The 18,053-nt window shown below is 37.1% G+C and overlaps 1 protein-coding gene across 1 annotated transcript in view; it reads right to left on the reverse strand.

The window, feature by feature from the left end:
• Positions 1–18,053, reverse strand: part of LOC306857863 (protocadherin-15-like) — a gene marked incomplete at both ends in the record, with an annotated part of 196,347 nt that overhangs the window by 14,752 nt on the left and 163,542 nt on the right. Inside the window, 6 exons of the mRNA XM_079398102.1 lie at positions 2,131–2,241; positions 6,222–6,440; positions 7,672–7,848; positions 9,628–9,716; positions 11,991–12,206; positions 16,794–16,921. Of these exons, the coding sequence (XP_079254228.1) occupies positions 2,131–2,241; positions 6,222–6,440; positions 7,672–7,848; positions 9,628–9,716; positions 11,991–12,206; positions 16,794–16,921 (940 nt within the window). The remainder of the gene's footprint in view (positions 1–2,130; positions 2,242–6,221; positions 6,441–7,671; positions 7,849–9,627; positions 9,717–11,990; positions 12,207–16,793; positions 16,922–18,053) is intronic.

The following is an 18,053-nucleotide window of genomic DNA, read 5'->3' on the forward strand; positions in this document are numbered from 1 at the left end:
ATTAGTCTATGGGGTCTAATAATGAAAAACTTTACTTGATCTTTTGAATCAAGATGTGACACAACAGTTTGCACAATAAAACTCTCCACATTACTGTCCACATTCATTGAAAACCTGTTCAGTTATGATTAGGACAATATAAGTAGGACAGACACTATTATGTTATGACAAAAAAAGTTAATCCATTTGGTAATGATCATCGTGGTCAGATAAAGGTTGCAGTGGGAAATAAGCCAGTTTAATTTTAAGGGTCAGGAAGAGGGTAGAAAATGTTCACATAATACTAAATTTGGGGCTGTGCACCAAAGCGGTCTAGGAATCTATTATATCAGTTGGTTTTCTACTTATCATTCCTCCCCACTGGGGGTCTACGGAAGGCCCTAGAATTGTATGGTAAAAAGTAATGAAATTACTCATTGAAGAGAAGTTGTCTTGACAGTTTTGGGGTCAAAAGTTACTGAACAGTTTTCCAAAAAACAACAACAACTTTTTGATATACCGAAACCTTCAGGATGCAACACAGTATGAATATGGCAATGAAAAAGCCACATAGGATTTCAGATTCAGGATTTCATCTTGGCACTGCTCTGATTTAAATTGAAAGGGGTCATCGGATGCAAAATTCACTTACAAGTTATTTGAACATAAATGTGTGTTGGAAGTGTGTGTACACATCCATCCTATAATGATAAAAATCCACCCAATGTTTTTTTATAAATCCCTATTTTAAAATCCCCTTTCTCAGATCAGGCTGTTCTGAGATTCCTGTCAGAATGACGTAGTTCTGCACAGGCCACTCCCACGAGAGTTGATTGACAAGTGCCGACTCCGGTGCCAGGGAAAACAAGAATGTCTCCGATTAAGCGATTGAGGCGTTTTGTTGTTGGATGTAATAATGAACATAGCAGTTGTCATTAACTCCTGACATCTGAAGACGCAGAAGATTAACGTTACTTTCATTTTGAAGGGAATGCGCCGATCCCTGATCTGCCATGTTTGCGCGAATCATTCGTGATTCAGCTTCATCTACAGAAGAAGTGAGTATAAGGGTTTTTTTATGAATCTTTGCAAATTGCCTTTCCTTATAACGTACTAGTTAGCCAGTTTCGCAAGTAAAGTAAACAGCACTGCTCGTCACCCCATGGAAGAGGGGCGGGTGAGCAGAGCTCATTAGCATTTAAAGCAACATGGACTAGAATGGCTTGCTACAAACAGAGCTGATTTTGACATGGTAAAAATGATTTTTTACACTACCATTGAGAAATGTTAACCAAAGTATGTTATAGACTTTTCATTAAGACCATAAAGAATCATATCAACCTGTTGAAAATGGGCATCCGATGACCCCTTTAAACAAAAACTTGTTAATTGTCATGCCTACTATTATAGCCTTAGCGGTACCTGCAACTTCTAAAATAAATGAGTCCAGTCTTCATCAAATTTGGGTTAGATGATCTTTAGACCATTCCTGATAAATGTGGATCTTTGATATTCCATAAAAACCATCCTGTAAAATGCTATGAAATGATAACCATGAAGATAAAAAACAGGACAAGAAACTGTGTATTGCTTTTTACTTTGAAGGTAACAAAAGAGTTTGGTGATCACCTCAACCTGGGTTCAAACTTGCAATCTTTTTATGGAAGGCCTGTAATTTTGCATTACCCCTAACGTGTTAGAAATCCTGGCACAGGTAAAAGAATAAATGGAAATGACTGTCACAAAAAAAGGATATTGCCATTTTTCTAACACCATGAAAAGAAGCCCTAGCTTTGCTAAGCTATAAAATCAGGTTACACTAAATCATATCTGTTTATTAAGAGAAATACTACAAAAATTCTGCTCAATTCAAATTAGCATCTTAATAATCAAACTAGAATTTTAATTTACTCAAATTAATTATTGCTCTAATCCTATAATTACATTGTGTTAGATTTATTATTTAAAAAAGAAAGAAAAATGCCAGTTTGGTTAGAAATATAGACTTAATTCATAGCCTGAATAGACTTGTGCAATTTTACTTCAAGTAAATATATCCTGTAAAACCCATTATATATTAATATTCTGAATCAGCCAGTGTTTTAAGACATTGACAAGTACAGTATAAAGTGCAGAAGGTATACAACTTACATGGTGCTGTCGCCGAGTTCTTCATACAGATTGTTGGTGGCAGCGCCTCCGGATTTGCCAGTGGGAAGCGCCATTTGAATCCTGGCTGTTTTTGCACACTCTGCCTGTCGTCTTCAGATGATGAAGTCAACAAGTGAAGCAAAATAAAAGCAATATCTTATATTATGAAAGATTCATAAATTATACATGTACTCACAGCTCAAAAACAATATGTTTACAGAAACAACATTTTGAAAGCATATGATTTGCTTTATTGCATATATTTAATGTATTATTTATTGCATTCAAAGGTAATATATGAGAGTTTGATGGTTCTGTTTATGTGACGAGTGCCTGGGAAGTGGCTTGAGTTTGTAATTTCATAGCATGCTGTCCTTAAAGAACACTTCTAATGTTTTTGAATAATTCGGTTTTGATCTATTCTTTCAAAGTGCAATTTTACAAGGATGCTGGGATCAGCTTTATATCCTCAGGGGATCTGACAGCTTATGGAACAAAAGCTATTCTTTACATAAGTTGTGTTCTAAGCACTTCTGTTCTGGTCCTGGGAAATCAACAAGCCTTTATCTTTCCCTGGACATTTAGCTTTTTTGGAGTTTCCCAGACACAACAAATTAGATCAGTGGTTCTCAACTGGTGGGTCGCAGACAGCAAGAGAAAAAAATGGTATGCATAAAAGGGAATAATAATAAAATGCAATTAACCATATAATCATTAGGAGTGCACAATAAAGAGGCATTTCTAAAAGGGGGAGACACCGCTTCTCATATATATATATATATATATATATATATATATATATATGTATATATATATATATATATATGGATGCCAATGGTCACATGTTAAAGGGGTCATCGGATACAAATTCACTTTTCAAGTTGTTTGAACGTGTGTTGGAAGTGTGTGTACACATCCATCCTATAATGAATCCTAAAATCCATCCTAAAATCCACCCAGTGTTTTTTTTTAAAGGGGTCATATATTGCCCATTTCCACAAGTTGATATTATTCTTTAGAGTCTCAATGAAAAGTCTGTAACATAGTTTGGTTAAAATTTCTCATGGGTAGTGTAACAAAACACCTTTTTTACCGTGTCAAAAACACCTCTTGTCACAGCAAGCCGTATTGTGTCATTCTCTTTTAAATTTTGCTTAGCTCTACTGACCCCACCCCTCTCCTCTGAGCTGCTCTCTGAGGGATTGTTTACTTTATCCGCATTCATCGTGAAACTTGCTAATTAGCACATTATTAGGAAAGGCGATTTGCAAAGATTAATTTAAAAAACCTTGTACTCACTTCTTCTGTAAGTGAAGCTGGATCACGAATGATTCGCGTGAACATAGAAGCATTTATGTAGATAGCGGGCACATTCCCTTCAGAACCAAACGTAATCTTCTTCAGCTGCTCAGATGCCGGGAGTAAATGACGACTGCTATGTTCATTATTACATCCAACAACAAAACACCTCAATTGCTTAGGAGTCATTCTTGTCTACATCTGCTCCGGCGGTGAAAGAACTGATGACAGCTCAAGCCCAATTTATACTTCTTTGTCGAACCTACGCCGTAGCCTACGCAGAGACGCACAGGCCTTCGTCGTAACCTACGCCGTACCTGACATGCACCAAAAATCTAACAGCGCGTCATTTCTACGCAGACCGCAAGCGCTGTGATTGGTCTGCTAGAACCCCTCCCTCCGTACTTGAGTTTTGTGTGCATTTTTGAGCACTGTAATATAGTTTACTTTCGCTTTGAAGTGAATGCGCCGATCCTCGATCTACATAAATGTTTCTATGTTCGCCCGAATCATTCGTGATCCAGCTTTTTCTACAGAAGAAATGAGTATAAGGGTTTTTTATGAATCTTTGCAAATCACCTTTCCTAATAATATGCTAGTAAGTCAGTTTCGCGGCTGAAGTTTAGTATGCTCCATAGATATATATACCTAGATGCCTCATTATCGACTGTTTCTATGGGCCGCGATACGTAAGCCATATGCCATTTTTGGAACGGTCTGCGAATGTTTGAGTGCATTGACTGTGTGCGTCTACAACAGCAAGTTATAAGCTTGTATATCTTTGAATATTCATTGATAATTATGGTGAATGCGAGATGGCTGATGCGTCAACGTATGGTCTGCTCGTCACTCCACAGAAGAGAGGGGCGGAGTCAGCAGAGCTCACTAGCATTTAAAGAAACCTGGACTAGATCAGCGTGCTGAAGACAGAGCTGATCTTGACAGGTTTAAAAAGGTGTTTTTTACACTAACATTGAGAATGTTTAACCAAAGTATGTTATAGACTTACCATTAAGACCCTAAAGAATAATATCAACTTGTGTAAAATTGTCATCCGATGACCCCTTTAAATCAAATGGTACTGCAGCTCAAATTTCTAGAAGCTAGTCATATATTAGGCAACATGGACAGGTAGACAAATAAAACTATGCAAAATGTAAGAAGATGCTACCAAAGAGGAAAGACATCATTAGTGCCGTCAATGTGTTTTGTGCAGTGAACTATTGGCTGTTGAGAGCATAAACATTAAAATTCAAGAGACATTTAGAAAAACTCAAACTATAAAAATAAGTCTATTCCACTATTGTTGATTTACATTGTAGTATCACTTTTGTACGACAAGCTATTTAGGTAGTGTTGGGTTGCTATTTGATATCCAATGTATAATCTGGGCCTTTAAGCCAAACCATCTGAGAACCACTGAATTAAATAATGCTCGAGAGAGGGAAATGGTTGAGATATATATATAACCAATATATTTTTACACATGCATATCTCCATATGATACTTACTCTTTGAATCTGAAGTTGGTGCATTGTAAAAAGAAAAGAAAGAAAGAAAATTAGATGACTCATAACAACATGGATTTACTGCACAGCAGTAAGAATCAGTAACAGCTGATTTAAAAAAAAAAAAACATGTATATTGCAAAAATATATATTGGATTTCAGCCCCAAAATGTATAAATCTGTTATCTTCTCCCCACCAGTATGAATTATATTCATGCCAAACTAAACCCTCAATAATTCCTGAATGATTCTCGTATCTCTAGCACAGATCATGTCATTTTATTCCTCAGTTCTCATCATTAAGTTTTCCACATGGCACTGGCTCAGCTGGCACCTCATGCAAAACTTGGCTCTTAACCACAGACAGCTTCTTATATTTACTTCTTATGGCCTTATTTAATCTTCTTTCACACTGAATAAACACAAGATCAGACATTTCTCAAAGGTGTTACCACTGTGAATAGAAAGAGTGCATATGTTCCTCTGAAATCCCAGCAGAGGGAAGATGACTGCTTAACAGGATGTTTCAACCTTAATGAACGTTACATTTATTTTATTTATTTGGTTGCTAAGTGGAGAAATCTGCAGCCTGAATAGTGTTCCCACTGATTCAACCTAACTAACCAAACTAACTGGAAAATATGCAAAGAATCACAACAGAACAATTGGTTATATGGCTTATTTCACTAAATGTTAGTGGTGTGCAATATTTTTCGTCTATGAAAATATTGTTGTTTTAACAATATGCTAGCTGACATTATTGAATATGTAGCAAAAAAAAAAAAATTGTTTATAAGATATGATATTGTTAAATAGGCAATATCACACAAGCAAGAGTGCCATCTTGAATGTTGTACTGATTCTATACAACAGTTCAACAAACAAGAAGCCAATACTGTGAGTGAGTTTCATTTTAGGCACAATTATATCAGTTTTTTTTTTCTTACATACTCAATAATAAACACTGCAATGGTTCATTCATGAATGAATCTGTTTTGGAACGAGTCATTTGAGTCAGTGATTCAATGGTCCACTCATGAAGTGAGTGGACCTTGCCACCACCTGCTGGTTGTTTTAGTGTTATATTTATTTACTCATGACAGGCCTAAACCAGCCAAGGTACCAGCACAAAAACACACTCGGCGAATTATTGTTATCGGAACAATCCGAGATATCATTTTTGTCAATATCGCACACCCCTACTAAATATTAATATTAAATGCCATTTGATTTAATTAGATCATGAAATTTTAGGCTACACTAGACTATGGTGGCAACACTCACTGTCGGTAGGTGATGATGACGATGAGGATGGCTGGGATACAGCACATGATGATGATGACGGCCAGGGCTAGCAGGGCTCCTTCGGTGTATCCAACAGACTGAACAGCCTTCTTCACGCTCTCCACCACATCCGGCGTGCGGATCTCCAGAATGCGTCCTCCGCGACCTAGATAGGGCTGGAACTCCTTATTGATGTCTAATAACTTCCCATCTAAAAACCTGTAAAAAACCACAGGGACAGTCACATTTGGCCATGCATAAGCTGTTGAACTAGTTCTGCAGTGCAAGCCACGTAAATCTGGCAATGAAGATCTCATTTGCCTTCCAGCCAGTGAACAATTGAGTGAATGAATTAAAATTCATGAGCCAAACTTTCACAATAAAATATAAAATGTGTCTTTTTTAGTGTAATGTAAATGTAATGTGCTGATCTTATACTTACATTGGCTACTATAAAGCACAATTTCTAAGTACCATTAACCCCGCTGACGGTTAAATAGAACAAAAGACTGAAAGTTGTCTATATTAGAACTAAGGAGTTTGGAAGTGCATACGACAGCCTACAATTCTTGATTTGCCCATACAAGTATTAGGAAACCATGCTGTCTGAGCAGGCTAATTACTGTGACAAAACAGACAATCTGGCTATGGATTTAAACATAAGTCTCATTTTTATGAAAAATGAGAAAATGCCTAAACAAACATAAACATACACTCCATCTGCTTTATAGTGCTGCTTGGATGAAAAATGGGAAAACAAAAAATACACAACAAAATAACAGACTAACTAATGGCTAGGGGTGGGTGGTATCTTAAATAATGATACATGATAAATGGTATACCATGCTAATTGTGTGTATAATTGTGTATACAGGAAAGTGAGTGTAAAATAATAATAATAATAAAAAATACACTGAATGTCCATGTTAACCGTTTTTTTTTTTTTTTTTGCGTAATCCAGTGAATTAAACACTCTACACATGAAAAGTAATTAATGTAATTTGATTATTTATTTATTTATGAACCTGAATTAGACATCAATGCAAGCTGGTGTTTAGCCGAAAAACAAGCCAAGAAATCCAACATGTATAATCTTTAGCTGGTAAAAATTACATATTTCTATTTACAGCAATAACAAACACAATTTTGGGACACAGTTTGGGGAATTTTTTTCTGCTTGGGGTTGGATTTTTTAAACCCAAATCATGTCCACTTGATGCACCTACAACATCTTTGCTTTGACATTTTTGAGACGAGTAGCGCTCTGCCTTTTTGCCTTACTTGTCTAAATAATATAAAGCAGCTCTTCCCATTTACAGTATAGCTGAAAAACACATGTACATTCCAGTTAGTTGCTTAGGTTTGAGGGAAAGGTCAGGAGGTTAAGGGAAAGAAGAGCACTGCAGAAATGGAGTTTGAAAGGGTAAGTTGGACGAGAGGAAGCACTCACTTGAAGAGTTCCTGTCTTGAGAGAGCTCTGTTGGTCAGAGGGTCAATTGCATAAACCATCAGGTCAGATTTTGAGTAGTCTTCCTGTTCATAACCCTCGCCAAAATGACGCGGGCCGATCGACTCCACAACAACTTTAGCTCCTGGGATCTGGTCCTGGACGTAGCGCTCTAAAATCCTGCATTGAAAGAGAACATAACAGCTTGACAACAGAACTTTCTGAAATACCGAAGGCATTCTATTTACCATTTTTTTTATTTCTAAAATTCGATACAAACATACTTTAAATGAATGTTTTCACAATAAGGCACATTCTCAAAACTATGGAAGCCTGTTTCCGCTATTGAAAAAAAGGTAATTGCGATTTTTTTTTTTTTCACACAATTTTTTTTTTTTTTTTTACATCTTGCAATTCTGACATTTTTCGCAGAATTGTGTGATACAAATTTGCAGTTCGGACTTTTTCCCCAATTGCAAGTTTATCTTTCTCAATTCTGTCTTTTTAACAAGCAATCACGAGTTATAAAGTCATAATTGTGAGATTACAAACTTGCGATTCTTTTTTTTTTAGAAAACCCTTTTTTTTTCAGGAAAACGGACATGGGTTTTTAAAACAAAACTCAAAAATCTAAAACCAAACAAAACAAACAATTCATGTAAAAACACTGAATAAAACTCATTGTGGGAAAGTTAGAGGGATGCTGCATCAAATTATTTCTGTGCTAATTTAAGAGCCCCAAAGCCATTAATTGGTGGGCACATATCAGAGGAAAAAAGCTGACAATCAACTTCCACACGTTTGCAAACATGCACAACCAACGCTAATTGCAGTAATCACCATAGCCAGAGTAAAACAGTAAAACAAAATTACACAAGAGCAACAATTACTCTGCCTAAATATATCACAAGTGCTGCAAACCCCTATATTAACCATGTTTGTTTGGCTGCACGGAACAGAAAATGTTTTGAATGCAGAGGTACAAGAAGGACAAATGCAAAGCAAGGCTAAAATGAGCTGTGTTAGACAGCGTCACTTCAAAGCTGGTGTCCTTGTCTCCCAGTAGTGTTCTTTATTACTCCTCAGCTCACATCTCAGAGCAGTCCTCAGCAAATTACCTGCAGTGCCTCAGATACCACCCCCCTTCACAGCTGCCGAGGTGAAATAAGAACATGGGACAAAAAAGAACAGAAGCTGGAATGATGACTCTACTTGGAGGAAAGGAACAAGGAGCACGTTTGCTGTGGAAATGGCCTGACAAGAGAGAATGAGGTGGTTTAGGAAAACTCGGGATGTGAGTTCTGTTATCTGAGTGTGTTCCCGTCTGTGTATATACTAGGAATTTAAATGTGTTTATGTCTTCATATTTGCACTGTAATATCTCAACAGGGATGTCTATGTGAAAATGAAAATTTTGTCATCATTTAAACACGTTGTTCCAAAACTGAATTACTTTCTTCTATGGAACGAGGAGGAGAAATTCGAGAAAAATGAAAAATGTCCATGCTGCTCTTTTCCATATGATGGAAATAAATGGGGATGGATGATGCCGAACACAAAAAAAGCCATAGAAACATCCTAAAAGCATGTAAAAGTGCTCCATATGAGTAGTGCATATGACTATGTTTTTATGGTAACACTTTATAGGGACCAATTCTCACAATGAATAGTTGCTTGTTAGCATGCATATTACTAGCATATTGGCTGTTTATTATAAAGTGGGGTTTGTGGTTATTCTGCTCTCGCTGCAGATGTAACACAGTGTGGGTCCTGCGTCTGTCTAAGAGGGGTTGACCGAATCAAGCAGCCCACTGATTTATCCCCAACATAAACATCTGCACCCGCAGGAGTCAAGTACTCATGCATACATTGCAACTTCAAGCGGCTTCTCTGGCTGCCATGAACATTGTGTTTAGGAGTATGTCTGGGTGAAGAGTGTGTTTGTATAGAACGCGTTACCCAATCAGCTGATTCTTGTTCTGCTCAACTACAGTGGGCGGCACGTTAGATACGACCACCTGCATGTCCAGCTGGTTCACCACTGACACCTGGGAGAAAAGACAAAAATAATCTATCAAGAGCAAATGATAGTGTAGAATGAAAGCTCTGAACTGTGTAACATTTTAAATATATGCTGTTTCTGTGATTGATGAAACTGGGAGACAAGTATGGGTTAAAAAGGAAACTAAATTAATGGTAAATCTGTGCTTACTGTACATTAGAAATACTGTACATTAGAAAATAAAGAAATGCAAAAGCATATATCAACCAGCACTTTATAGAATATATTTGTACTTGTAGTATATATTATATATTTGTTTATATGCACTTGTGTTGTTATACTGCACTAAAAAAAAACCTCTAGCATCACTTGTTTGCAGTGCCACTTTATTGGATATTTTAAATCTAATGCACTGAAAAAGCAATGCAATTCTCTCTTCATTTACTCACCCTGTCGTTCCCGTTTTAAAAATAAAGGTGTTTAAGAACCATTCAGTCAAAGAACCATCTATTTCTTACCTTTTTACAATCTAAAGAACCTTTTTTCGCCACAAAGAACCTTTTGTGAAAAAGTTTCTACTATGGCATCGTGAAGCACTTTATTTTTAAGAGTGTATATGACTATTTCTTTTGTGAAAATTTATGGGTCTAAATACTGCTGGAGCCCCTCAGCCAACCAAAAAATCAATGCCTCTTTTGTATCAGCTTTGGACGTTCTTCAAGAAAGCTTACAGGGACTGTATTTTTCTAATCAAAATCAGCTAACGGAGTTGCGTCTGCTGTAAAATCACATGATGGATTGCATCTCAAGACAGATTACTGCTTTAAACTTTAATCAATCTATTCAAACTGGCTCGGGATTGCGTATTTAAAGTGTGTAATTACTTTCCTTCTTACAACACCAGAATTGCCCTGATTCTGATGCCAATTAATGATCCTGGTTCCTTGATAAAATTCTATGCTAAATAGCTAAAAATAAAAATAGTAATTATTTAAATAAATAAATATTACATTTCACAGTACAGTGCTATATTAAGTAGGAAAAAAAATGATGTAATATAATAGAAATAGCTGGAAAACAGTAATAGTACAATTTTTCACAGAATATGTTGGGACTTGATGAAAATGTATAGCTGCTTTTTAAATTTTAAGTGGGGGGTCCCTCGTCCAAGGACAATCATATTTGGGGTCTATGGATTAATTGACCTATCGGTAAGCCCCGCCCCCCTTAGTTACTGTTGCTCCCTCGGACAAACAAATGGAGTTGCTCACTGTCTTACAATGACAGCTGCAGTGTGAAAACCTTGTCCCATGATGTTTTTGCACAATTTTGGACACAGAAGGCCATCAAATGGGAATTAAATATTCTACGGAGGGATTTATAAAATATATTGAGTGGGTAACTCGAATCGAGGGTTTACAGATCACAATGCAAGCGGGAGAAGTCTCATATTACGGTCGGTCATCACGATCGCGGATGACAACATACAGGATCAACACTGTTCATTTATCACAGGGTACGGTTAAATTAATGTATATTTAACCAGTTTAATATAGAGAGGCACTGAAATGTAGACCTTCATTTATGTGTTTTTGACCTACACTGTACAAGACGCGAGAACAGTCCGCTATTTAGGTTTGTACATTAGCATGGACTCACTAACTTTAACGTTAGCTAGTTTTAGCCAGAGATACCTTGCTAAAGCACAATATAACATTAACATTTGCTTGAGGCATGAAAATTGTAACTTAATGAGTGTATGACAACCAGAAAATGAACGTTTTTGTCTTCATTTGTATTGGGGTTGAATACATAGGAACATTTTGCTCTGTTTTGTTTAGATTCAGGAAATGTAATAAAATAAATTATATTGCCCATACTCTCAGGATACCTGGAATCAGTGTTACAAGTACCCCAGGCACATCGTTTTTCCATTTTTGAAGCATAAACCCCATAAAACCGATGCGAGCTTCAGATCTTCCAATGTTTCTCTATGGCGCTGAAACCTAAAGATGTCCGAGTTCTGCTCCCTGTCAACTGATACTCGACTGCCATTGGCTAGTCTGCGTTCGAGGGGAGGGGCTTGCCGATGTAAATGAAAGTGAAGACATGACTTCAAAGTTAAGTTCAGTGAGTCAGATGTCATATTTATGACTGATTCAGTGAACAAGGGATCAAACTGATAACTTTATGACTCTATTTGTGAGACTTTTTGACTGATTCAAAAGAACCTGCTCAAAAGAGTAATTTTTTCTGACATTTGAGAAATAGGCCAACCACCAAAAACACTCAACTTTATGCTGCTTGATCAAATACGTACCACCACTTGAGCGCTGCTGCTGAGTCCCTCCCCGTAGTCATCGGTAGCAACCACGTCAAATTTGAAGTAGGAGCGCCGCATGTTTCTGTACATGATGGCTGTCTTAATTATTCCTGTGAAGGGCTCAATAACAAAGCCGTCTTTGCCGTCAGTAGTTGGGGGGATAATCAGCCTGTACAGCATGGCACTGTAATTCCCTGTGTCCTTATCCACAGCCTGTCAGATACAATAGAGCACAGACATGTCAAAGAGAGGAATAGCCACGAGCTACTTATCACCTACAACACAGAGCTGCTCAGCCTCTTCCGTTGCACACACTTCCATTCTCTGGCCTTTAAGGGGAGCTCCAAGCTACAATTTCACAGCACCAACGTCACTTTGGCTCCGTCTCAGCTGAATATTACAGCACTCCACTGCGGTGACAATGATTTATAATGGCTTTTTACAAGAGAGGGGAACGGGCGGCTCCATGGACAGCAGGGTGCCCCGGATCAGGCAGAGTCATTAACACAAATGAGACTTTTCCCAATATGCCTGTGAGACCTGCTTCAATTAATACAGTAAGTGTGTATTAAGGGCCCTTGCAAACAAAAGTCCATCTTTTAATTGGTCATTTAGTCAGGCTGCGTGTGGACAGAACGTACAACTCAGCAGCGGAAACCTTTGATCGCCTTTGTGGCGCAGATCTTGAGTTGAAATTGTCAAACTGAATTTGTATTTCCACAATAGTCTCCTTTTCCTTTTCTTTCTTTGCATCTCTATCCCAGATTAAGTGTGTATTAAAGGCTCTTGCTAACACAGGTCTGTCTTTTAATTGGTCATTTAGTGAGGCTCAGCGTGCACACAATGTGAAACTTGTGACGGAAACTTTCGATCACTGCTGCTGCACAGATCTAGAGTCGAAAATATGAAAATGAATTTGTATTTCCGCAAAAAACACATTTTTTCTTCTCTTTTTTCATATATATATTTATATATATATATATTTTTAACCTCAGATTAAACTCAAGGAACATCAAAAAGTTAATGTTTCTCAGAAGGCCTATATTTTTTCTAATATGCATGCAAGACCTGTTTCAATGGACACAGTAAGTGTGTATTGAAGGCTCATGCCAAAAAAAAAAAAAGATCAGTCTTTTAATTGGTCATTTAGTGAGGGCACAATGCACAACTCAGAAGCGGGAATCTTTGACTGTCGCTGCACACAGATCTTGAGTAAAAACTGTGAAATTGAATTTGCATTTCCACAAAAGTCTCTTTTTTTTCTTTCTTTATGTTTCTACCTTAGATTAAACTCTAGGAACATCAGGAAGGCACTGTTTTCTCAGAAGGCCAATATGTTTCAATATTAAATATTATTCAATATTAAAGTCCCTTACAAACAAAAGGTCTTTTAGTTGGTCATTTAGCAAAGCTGAGTGTGGACAAAATGTGCAACTGTGACAGATCTTGAGTTAAAACTGTGAAAATGAATTTGCATTTCCACAAAAGACTCTCTCCTTTCATAATTTTTCTACCTTAGTTTAAACAAGAGGAATATCAGAAAGGCAATGTTTTCTTAGAAGGCCAATATTTGTTTTTCTAATAGACCCATCTCACTTAATACATACGGTACATTATGTAAGTGTGTATTAGAGGCCCTTGCAAACAAAAGGTCTGTCTTTTAACTGGTCATTTATCAAGGCTGAGCATGAACAGAACACTCAACTTGGCGGTGGAAATCTTTGAGTCGAAGCTGTGAAATTGAATCTGTATTTCTACAAAGTCTCTTTTTTTTTTTTTTTTCTTTCTTCGTGTTTCTACCTCAGATTAAATTCGAGGAACATCAGAAAGGCAGGCCAATAGATTGCATAAACTAATTATCAGATAGATCAGGACAGAACAATGGATGCAGGGCTAATCGGAGAAAGCGCTTCCACAACGCAAAGCAGTTATTTCACAACATCCCTGTCCTTAGGGTTGGCAGAGCAAGGAACAGTTTCAATTTTCTCACCTTTTTCCTCCTCAAAACTATTTAAAGAGGGATTTCAAAAGTAGATTAGTCTAATCTATGAACCCCTGAGCTGCTTGAACAAAAATCCATAGTAAGCGATTTCTGCGACAAAATGCGTGATCGTGTATGTCAAGGCAGCATATTTGGATTTTTGCCCACTGAACTTCATATCTCTGACGCTTCTTCAAGTAAACAGAAGACACTGATGATGGTAATCTATATTTGCAGTGAATGTGACCCTATAAAACCATAGGCTTCTGCTGTGTGGCTTAACTCAGTCTGGGGTCTTGGCTAATAAGGTCTCCTTGAACGAACGCAGGACGCCAGGCACCCGATAGCATCGCTGTCGCTGTTCTTTTAGTCTGAACATGAACTTAAGTCAGGGTGAAGCCATATGAGGTAAACCCCTGTCTGAGGGACAGCATGTGGCCTGCATGTCTGATTAGAGTAACACTGAGTTAATTACATGGATGACTTTTACAGGCTTTAGTTCTGAGGCCAGAAACATACTCACGCAAGTACATAAATGTAGATGCTTGTGGAATACATTGCAATTTTAATATCAATTCATGTACCATTAAACATGCTTCTTTGAAGTGAAAACTTTGATATAAATATTAAAGTAAATTAGCCTTGAAGTATATCTGAAGAATTTTTTTTTTATTAAAATTAATTATTCAAGACTGTTCTATATTAAAAGAGAGAAACCAATTACAAGCAACTGAAAAATAAAGACAACATAAAAAAGACACTATAATGAAATCAACAGTGCTTGGAGTTTGCTGGTTATTTGACGCAAATAACCTGAAACTGGAACAAAAAGTAATTAAATGTGAATTGCATTGTTCAACAATGAAAACCTATTAAACTGTTGGAGCTAATAGTGGTTTTCTATTTATCTTGTAAATACTGTTTTTGATTAATATTAATGACATAACAGAGAGCAACAGGTCCATTGTGGAAACATTAGCAATTGTTCTGTTTACTCACACTGTTTTATCTTGGAAAAAAATGGCAGAGAAATGCCTTGCAATGTCACAATGCACATAGATTCACGAAGGTATTGAAAAATGTGCTGATCACTGAAATATCCAGTTTATGTTTTGTAAAGCTGGTCTTAGTTAGCAACAGTAACCACGTCAGTACTACTGATGCTGTACTGGCATTACATTACTTACATTTTAGCGTCAACTTAATACTATGCTGCTATTTCGACATCCCTAGCACTCCTGTGCAAAAGGGGGTGATAGAGTTACCATGAAATATGTGCCATTAAACCAGTTATTATTCACGTGGTTAGTCATAACCATGACTCAAGAAAATTTTACTCTGCCAGGAAAGGAGCTGACCTGATGAAAACATTTTTTTGCAACACTAAGAATGAAAGCTGTGTATTATAAATTACACAGACATGTACAAATGCATGCACAAATGTATAAAATCAAGCTTGAGAAGCTAGAAGTGTCTGTTTACGTACTTGCATAGTAGGGTATAACGGGGCTAAAGACCCACCTTTAGAACAAATGTGCTATTCACTGCGCCTAAAATGTATAATTGCCGAAAAAATATATACGTTGTATGAGGTGGCAAGAGGGGCCTTTTACCCCACACACGGGGTAAAAGGCCCACCAGCATACTTGAAAAGCGAATGTTTTGGAAAGTGCTAAGCCATTTTTTATGCCATCTAGTGGTTTAGATGAAAATAATATCAAAGGCGCCTCATTACCCCGGGGCACCTTTAACCCCGTTGTACCCTATATGCTTCAGGCAGGAATAAAGGCTTGAAAACTGACTAACGGTTAATCAGAGAACACAGGAAGACAAAGTCATTGTTAGGCAGAAAAGTACTAGTAAAGACAAAGAAAATAAAGATAGAGGAACAGCATCTGGAAAAGGATGCAGTCCGTGCTCTAAGAGAAAGCCTGGCTGATTTATGATTTATTTGAGGATCTTTGATTCATTCTCTCTTCCAGAGAATGCTGTGCCCTTGACCATGCTTTTGACAGTTGTGTTGAGATCTGTATCAGCGGGCCACCGCACCCATGACATTTTACAAGCTGCCTCCAGATGATCCAATCTTTCAGACCCCAGCTGGGCAGACTTTAGCTCCTCAGTCAAGACCAGCAATCTGATCAACCAGAGAACAACACCTCACACTGACACAGGAACCGACTCACTTCAACCACCAACAGAGAGGAAAACTAGCATAACACATTTACTTTTCAATAATGAATTCCCATCGTTTTTTCCATTCCAGTCATTTAAAAATCATTCTGATTCAGACCAGTTCACTGCTGAATCATTCAGGCCAATTTGGCACCTCTTTGATTCAATAGAATGAAGTTTTGTGAACAAGTTTTTTTCCCTATGCAAGAGCAATAGCAAACCACTGAAATTTCAGAAAAATGTATATTCACCAACAACATGCCCATGACTTTTTTTTTGATTAATTTGATTAATAATATCCATGACTTTTCCAGGCCAGTGAAACACACTTTTAAAACTCCCTGATATTTCAGGTCTTCCATGACCGTGAAAATGGTTGATTTCCTCCTGTTGAAACTGAATTATTATAAGAACTGAATTATTATTCAGCGCTGCGCAGCTTTGTTCTCTGAATTGCTTCCACTGGTGCTGGACTGACATTTTATCACATGTGTAGGAACCAGTCAATTAAATTACAATTTGCTTTTTATCCTGCTCCTGACATTCTGATGCAATAATTAGGGAACAAATCCATGGCTTATCCATGGGAGTGCTAACTGAACCCTCGTGGATAGAGTTACAATCCCGCGGGGAAGACACTTTACCTGGACCTGTAAAACAGAGGTGAAGGTCTTGGCATCCTCTGCAACCCCACCGAGGTAAAAGGGCTTAGTGAACTCAGGAGGATGGTCGTTCTCATCTTGCACATCGATGAAGACCTTTGCTGTGTTGCCTGAAAAAAAAACAAAAAAAAACAAATCACTAAATTAAAAATTATGATAAAACGAAGTGAGGACGTATAGGACATACAGAACATCCAAGAACATGTTATAGCATAGCTCTGGTTTTTGTAATCAATTTTTTGTGCTTTTGTATTTTGATTTTTGACATTTAATAAACGGAAAAGATAGATCTTTGCTTCTGTATTGAAACATACATCAGAGTCAAAACGATTATCGAAAAAGAAAGATTGGATGGAGGCTTGCAGGTGTAAGATTAGCAGAGTTTAATCGGACTAAATGATTGGAGAATGACACTGTTTCATCAGAAGATGTCATTTTTGATGAAGTTTATTTTTACATTTATTAGTATCATTATTATCATCATTATCATTAAATGAATCGTTCACAGTAAGATCCATTATATGCATTTAGAAAATAGGGTGACTTTCCATTTCATGCCAACTTTAAGCTTGACAAATGCAGTCAACACAACAGTTATTCAATGATTTAAAAAAATGTCTTAATTAAAACACAGCTTTTAACTACAATGAAGTAAATATCAATTCAACAAATGTCTCAAATGATGATATTTTTCTATGATTTCTCATTTCAGAGGTAATAAAACTAGCATTAAAAAATGTAAACTATTCATGCGTTTAAAACTACCTATTTTTCATACCAGTTCTCAAAACATGCCTCGAAGCTATTACAATCAAATTCAGGAGATCATCAAAACTCTGCTCTTCACACTCAGTTTTGCACATCTAAGCTGCTGAAGTACATTTCTATATGGAGCACAGCATTTCTTCATCAAGTCCTTGAAGACTATCATCTGTCACTTCTCAAAGTAAAAGGCAGAGTCACATTCTGTGGGGGTATGAGAGCAACAACACGATTTATCATCTGACAGACTCCAGTGCTCATGCCAAGGGGTTTCCAGAACCTTCTGCTCATTTCTGCACAGTCACTCCGAGTGGAGCGCTGAAGCATCACATCGCAGAGCAGAAAGGGGATCGTTGACCACTGGACAGCAATGAATCCAACAACAATGAATAAAAATAGGAAATTAACCACCTGAAAACATAAAGGAAGCATTTTAAATAATATATTGACTTTTTGTAATGCTTTTGTCTGCTACTACAA

This window comes from Barbus barbus (genome assembly GCF_936440315.1).
Source record: "Barbus barbus genome assembly, chromosome: 38".
NCBI classification, from domain to species: domain Eukaryota; kingdom Metazoa; phylum Chordata; class Actinopteri; order Cypriniformes; family Cyprinidae; genus Barbus; species Barbus barbus.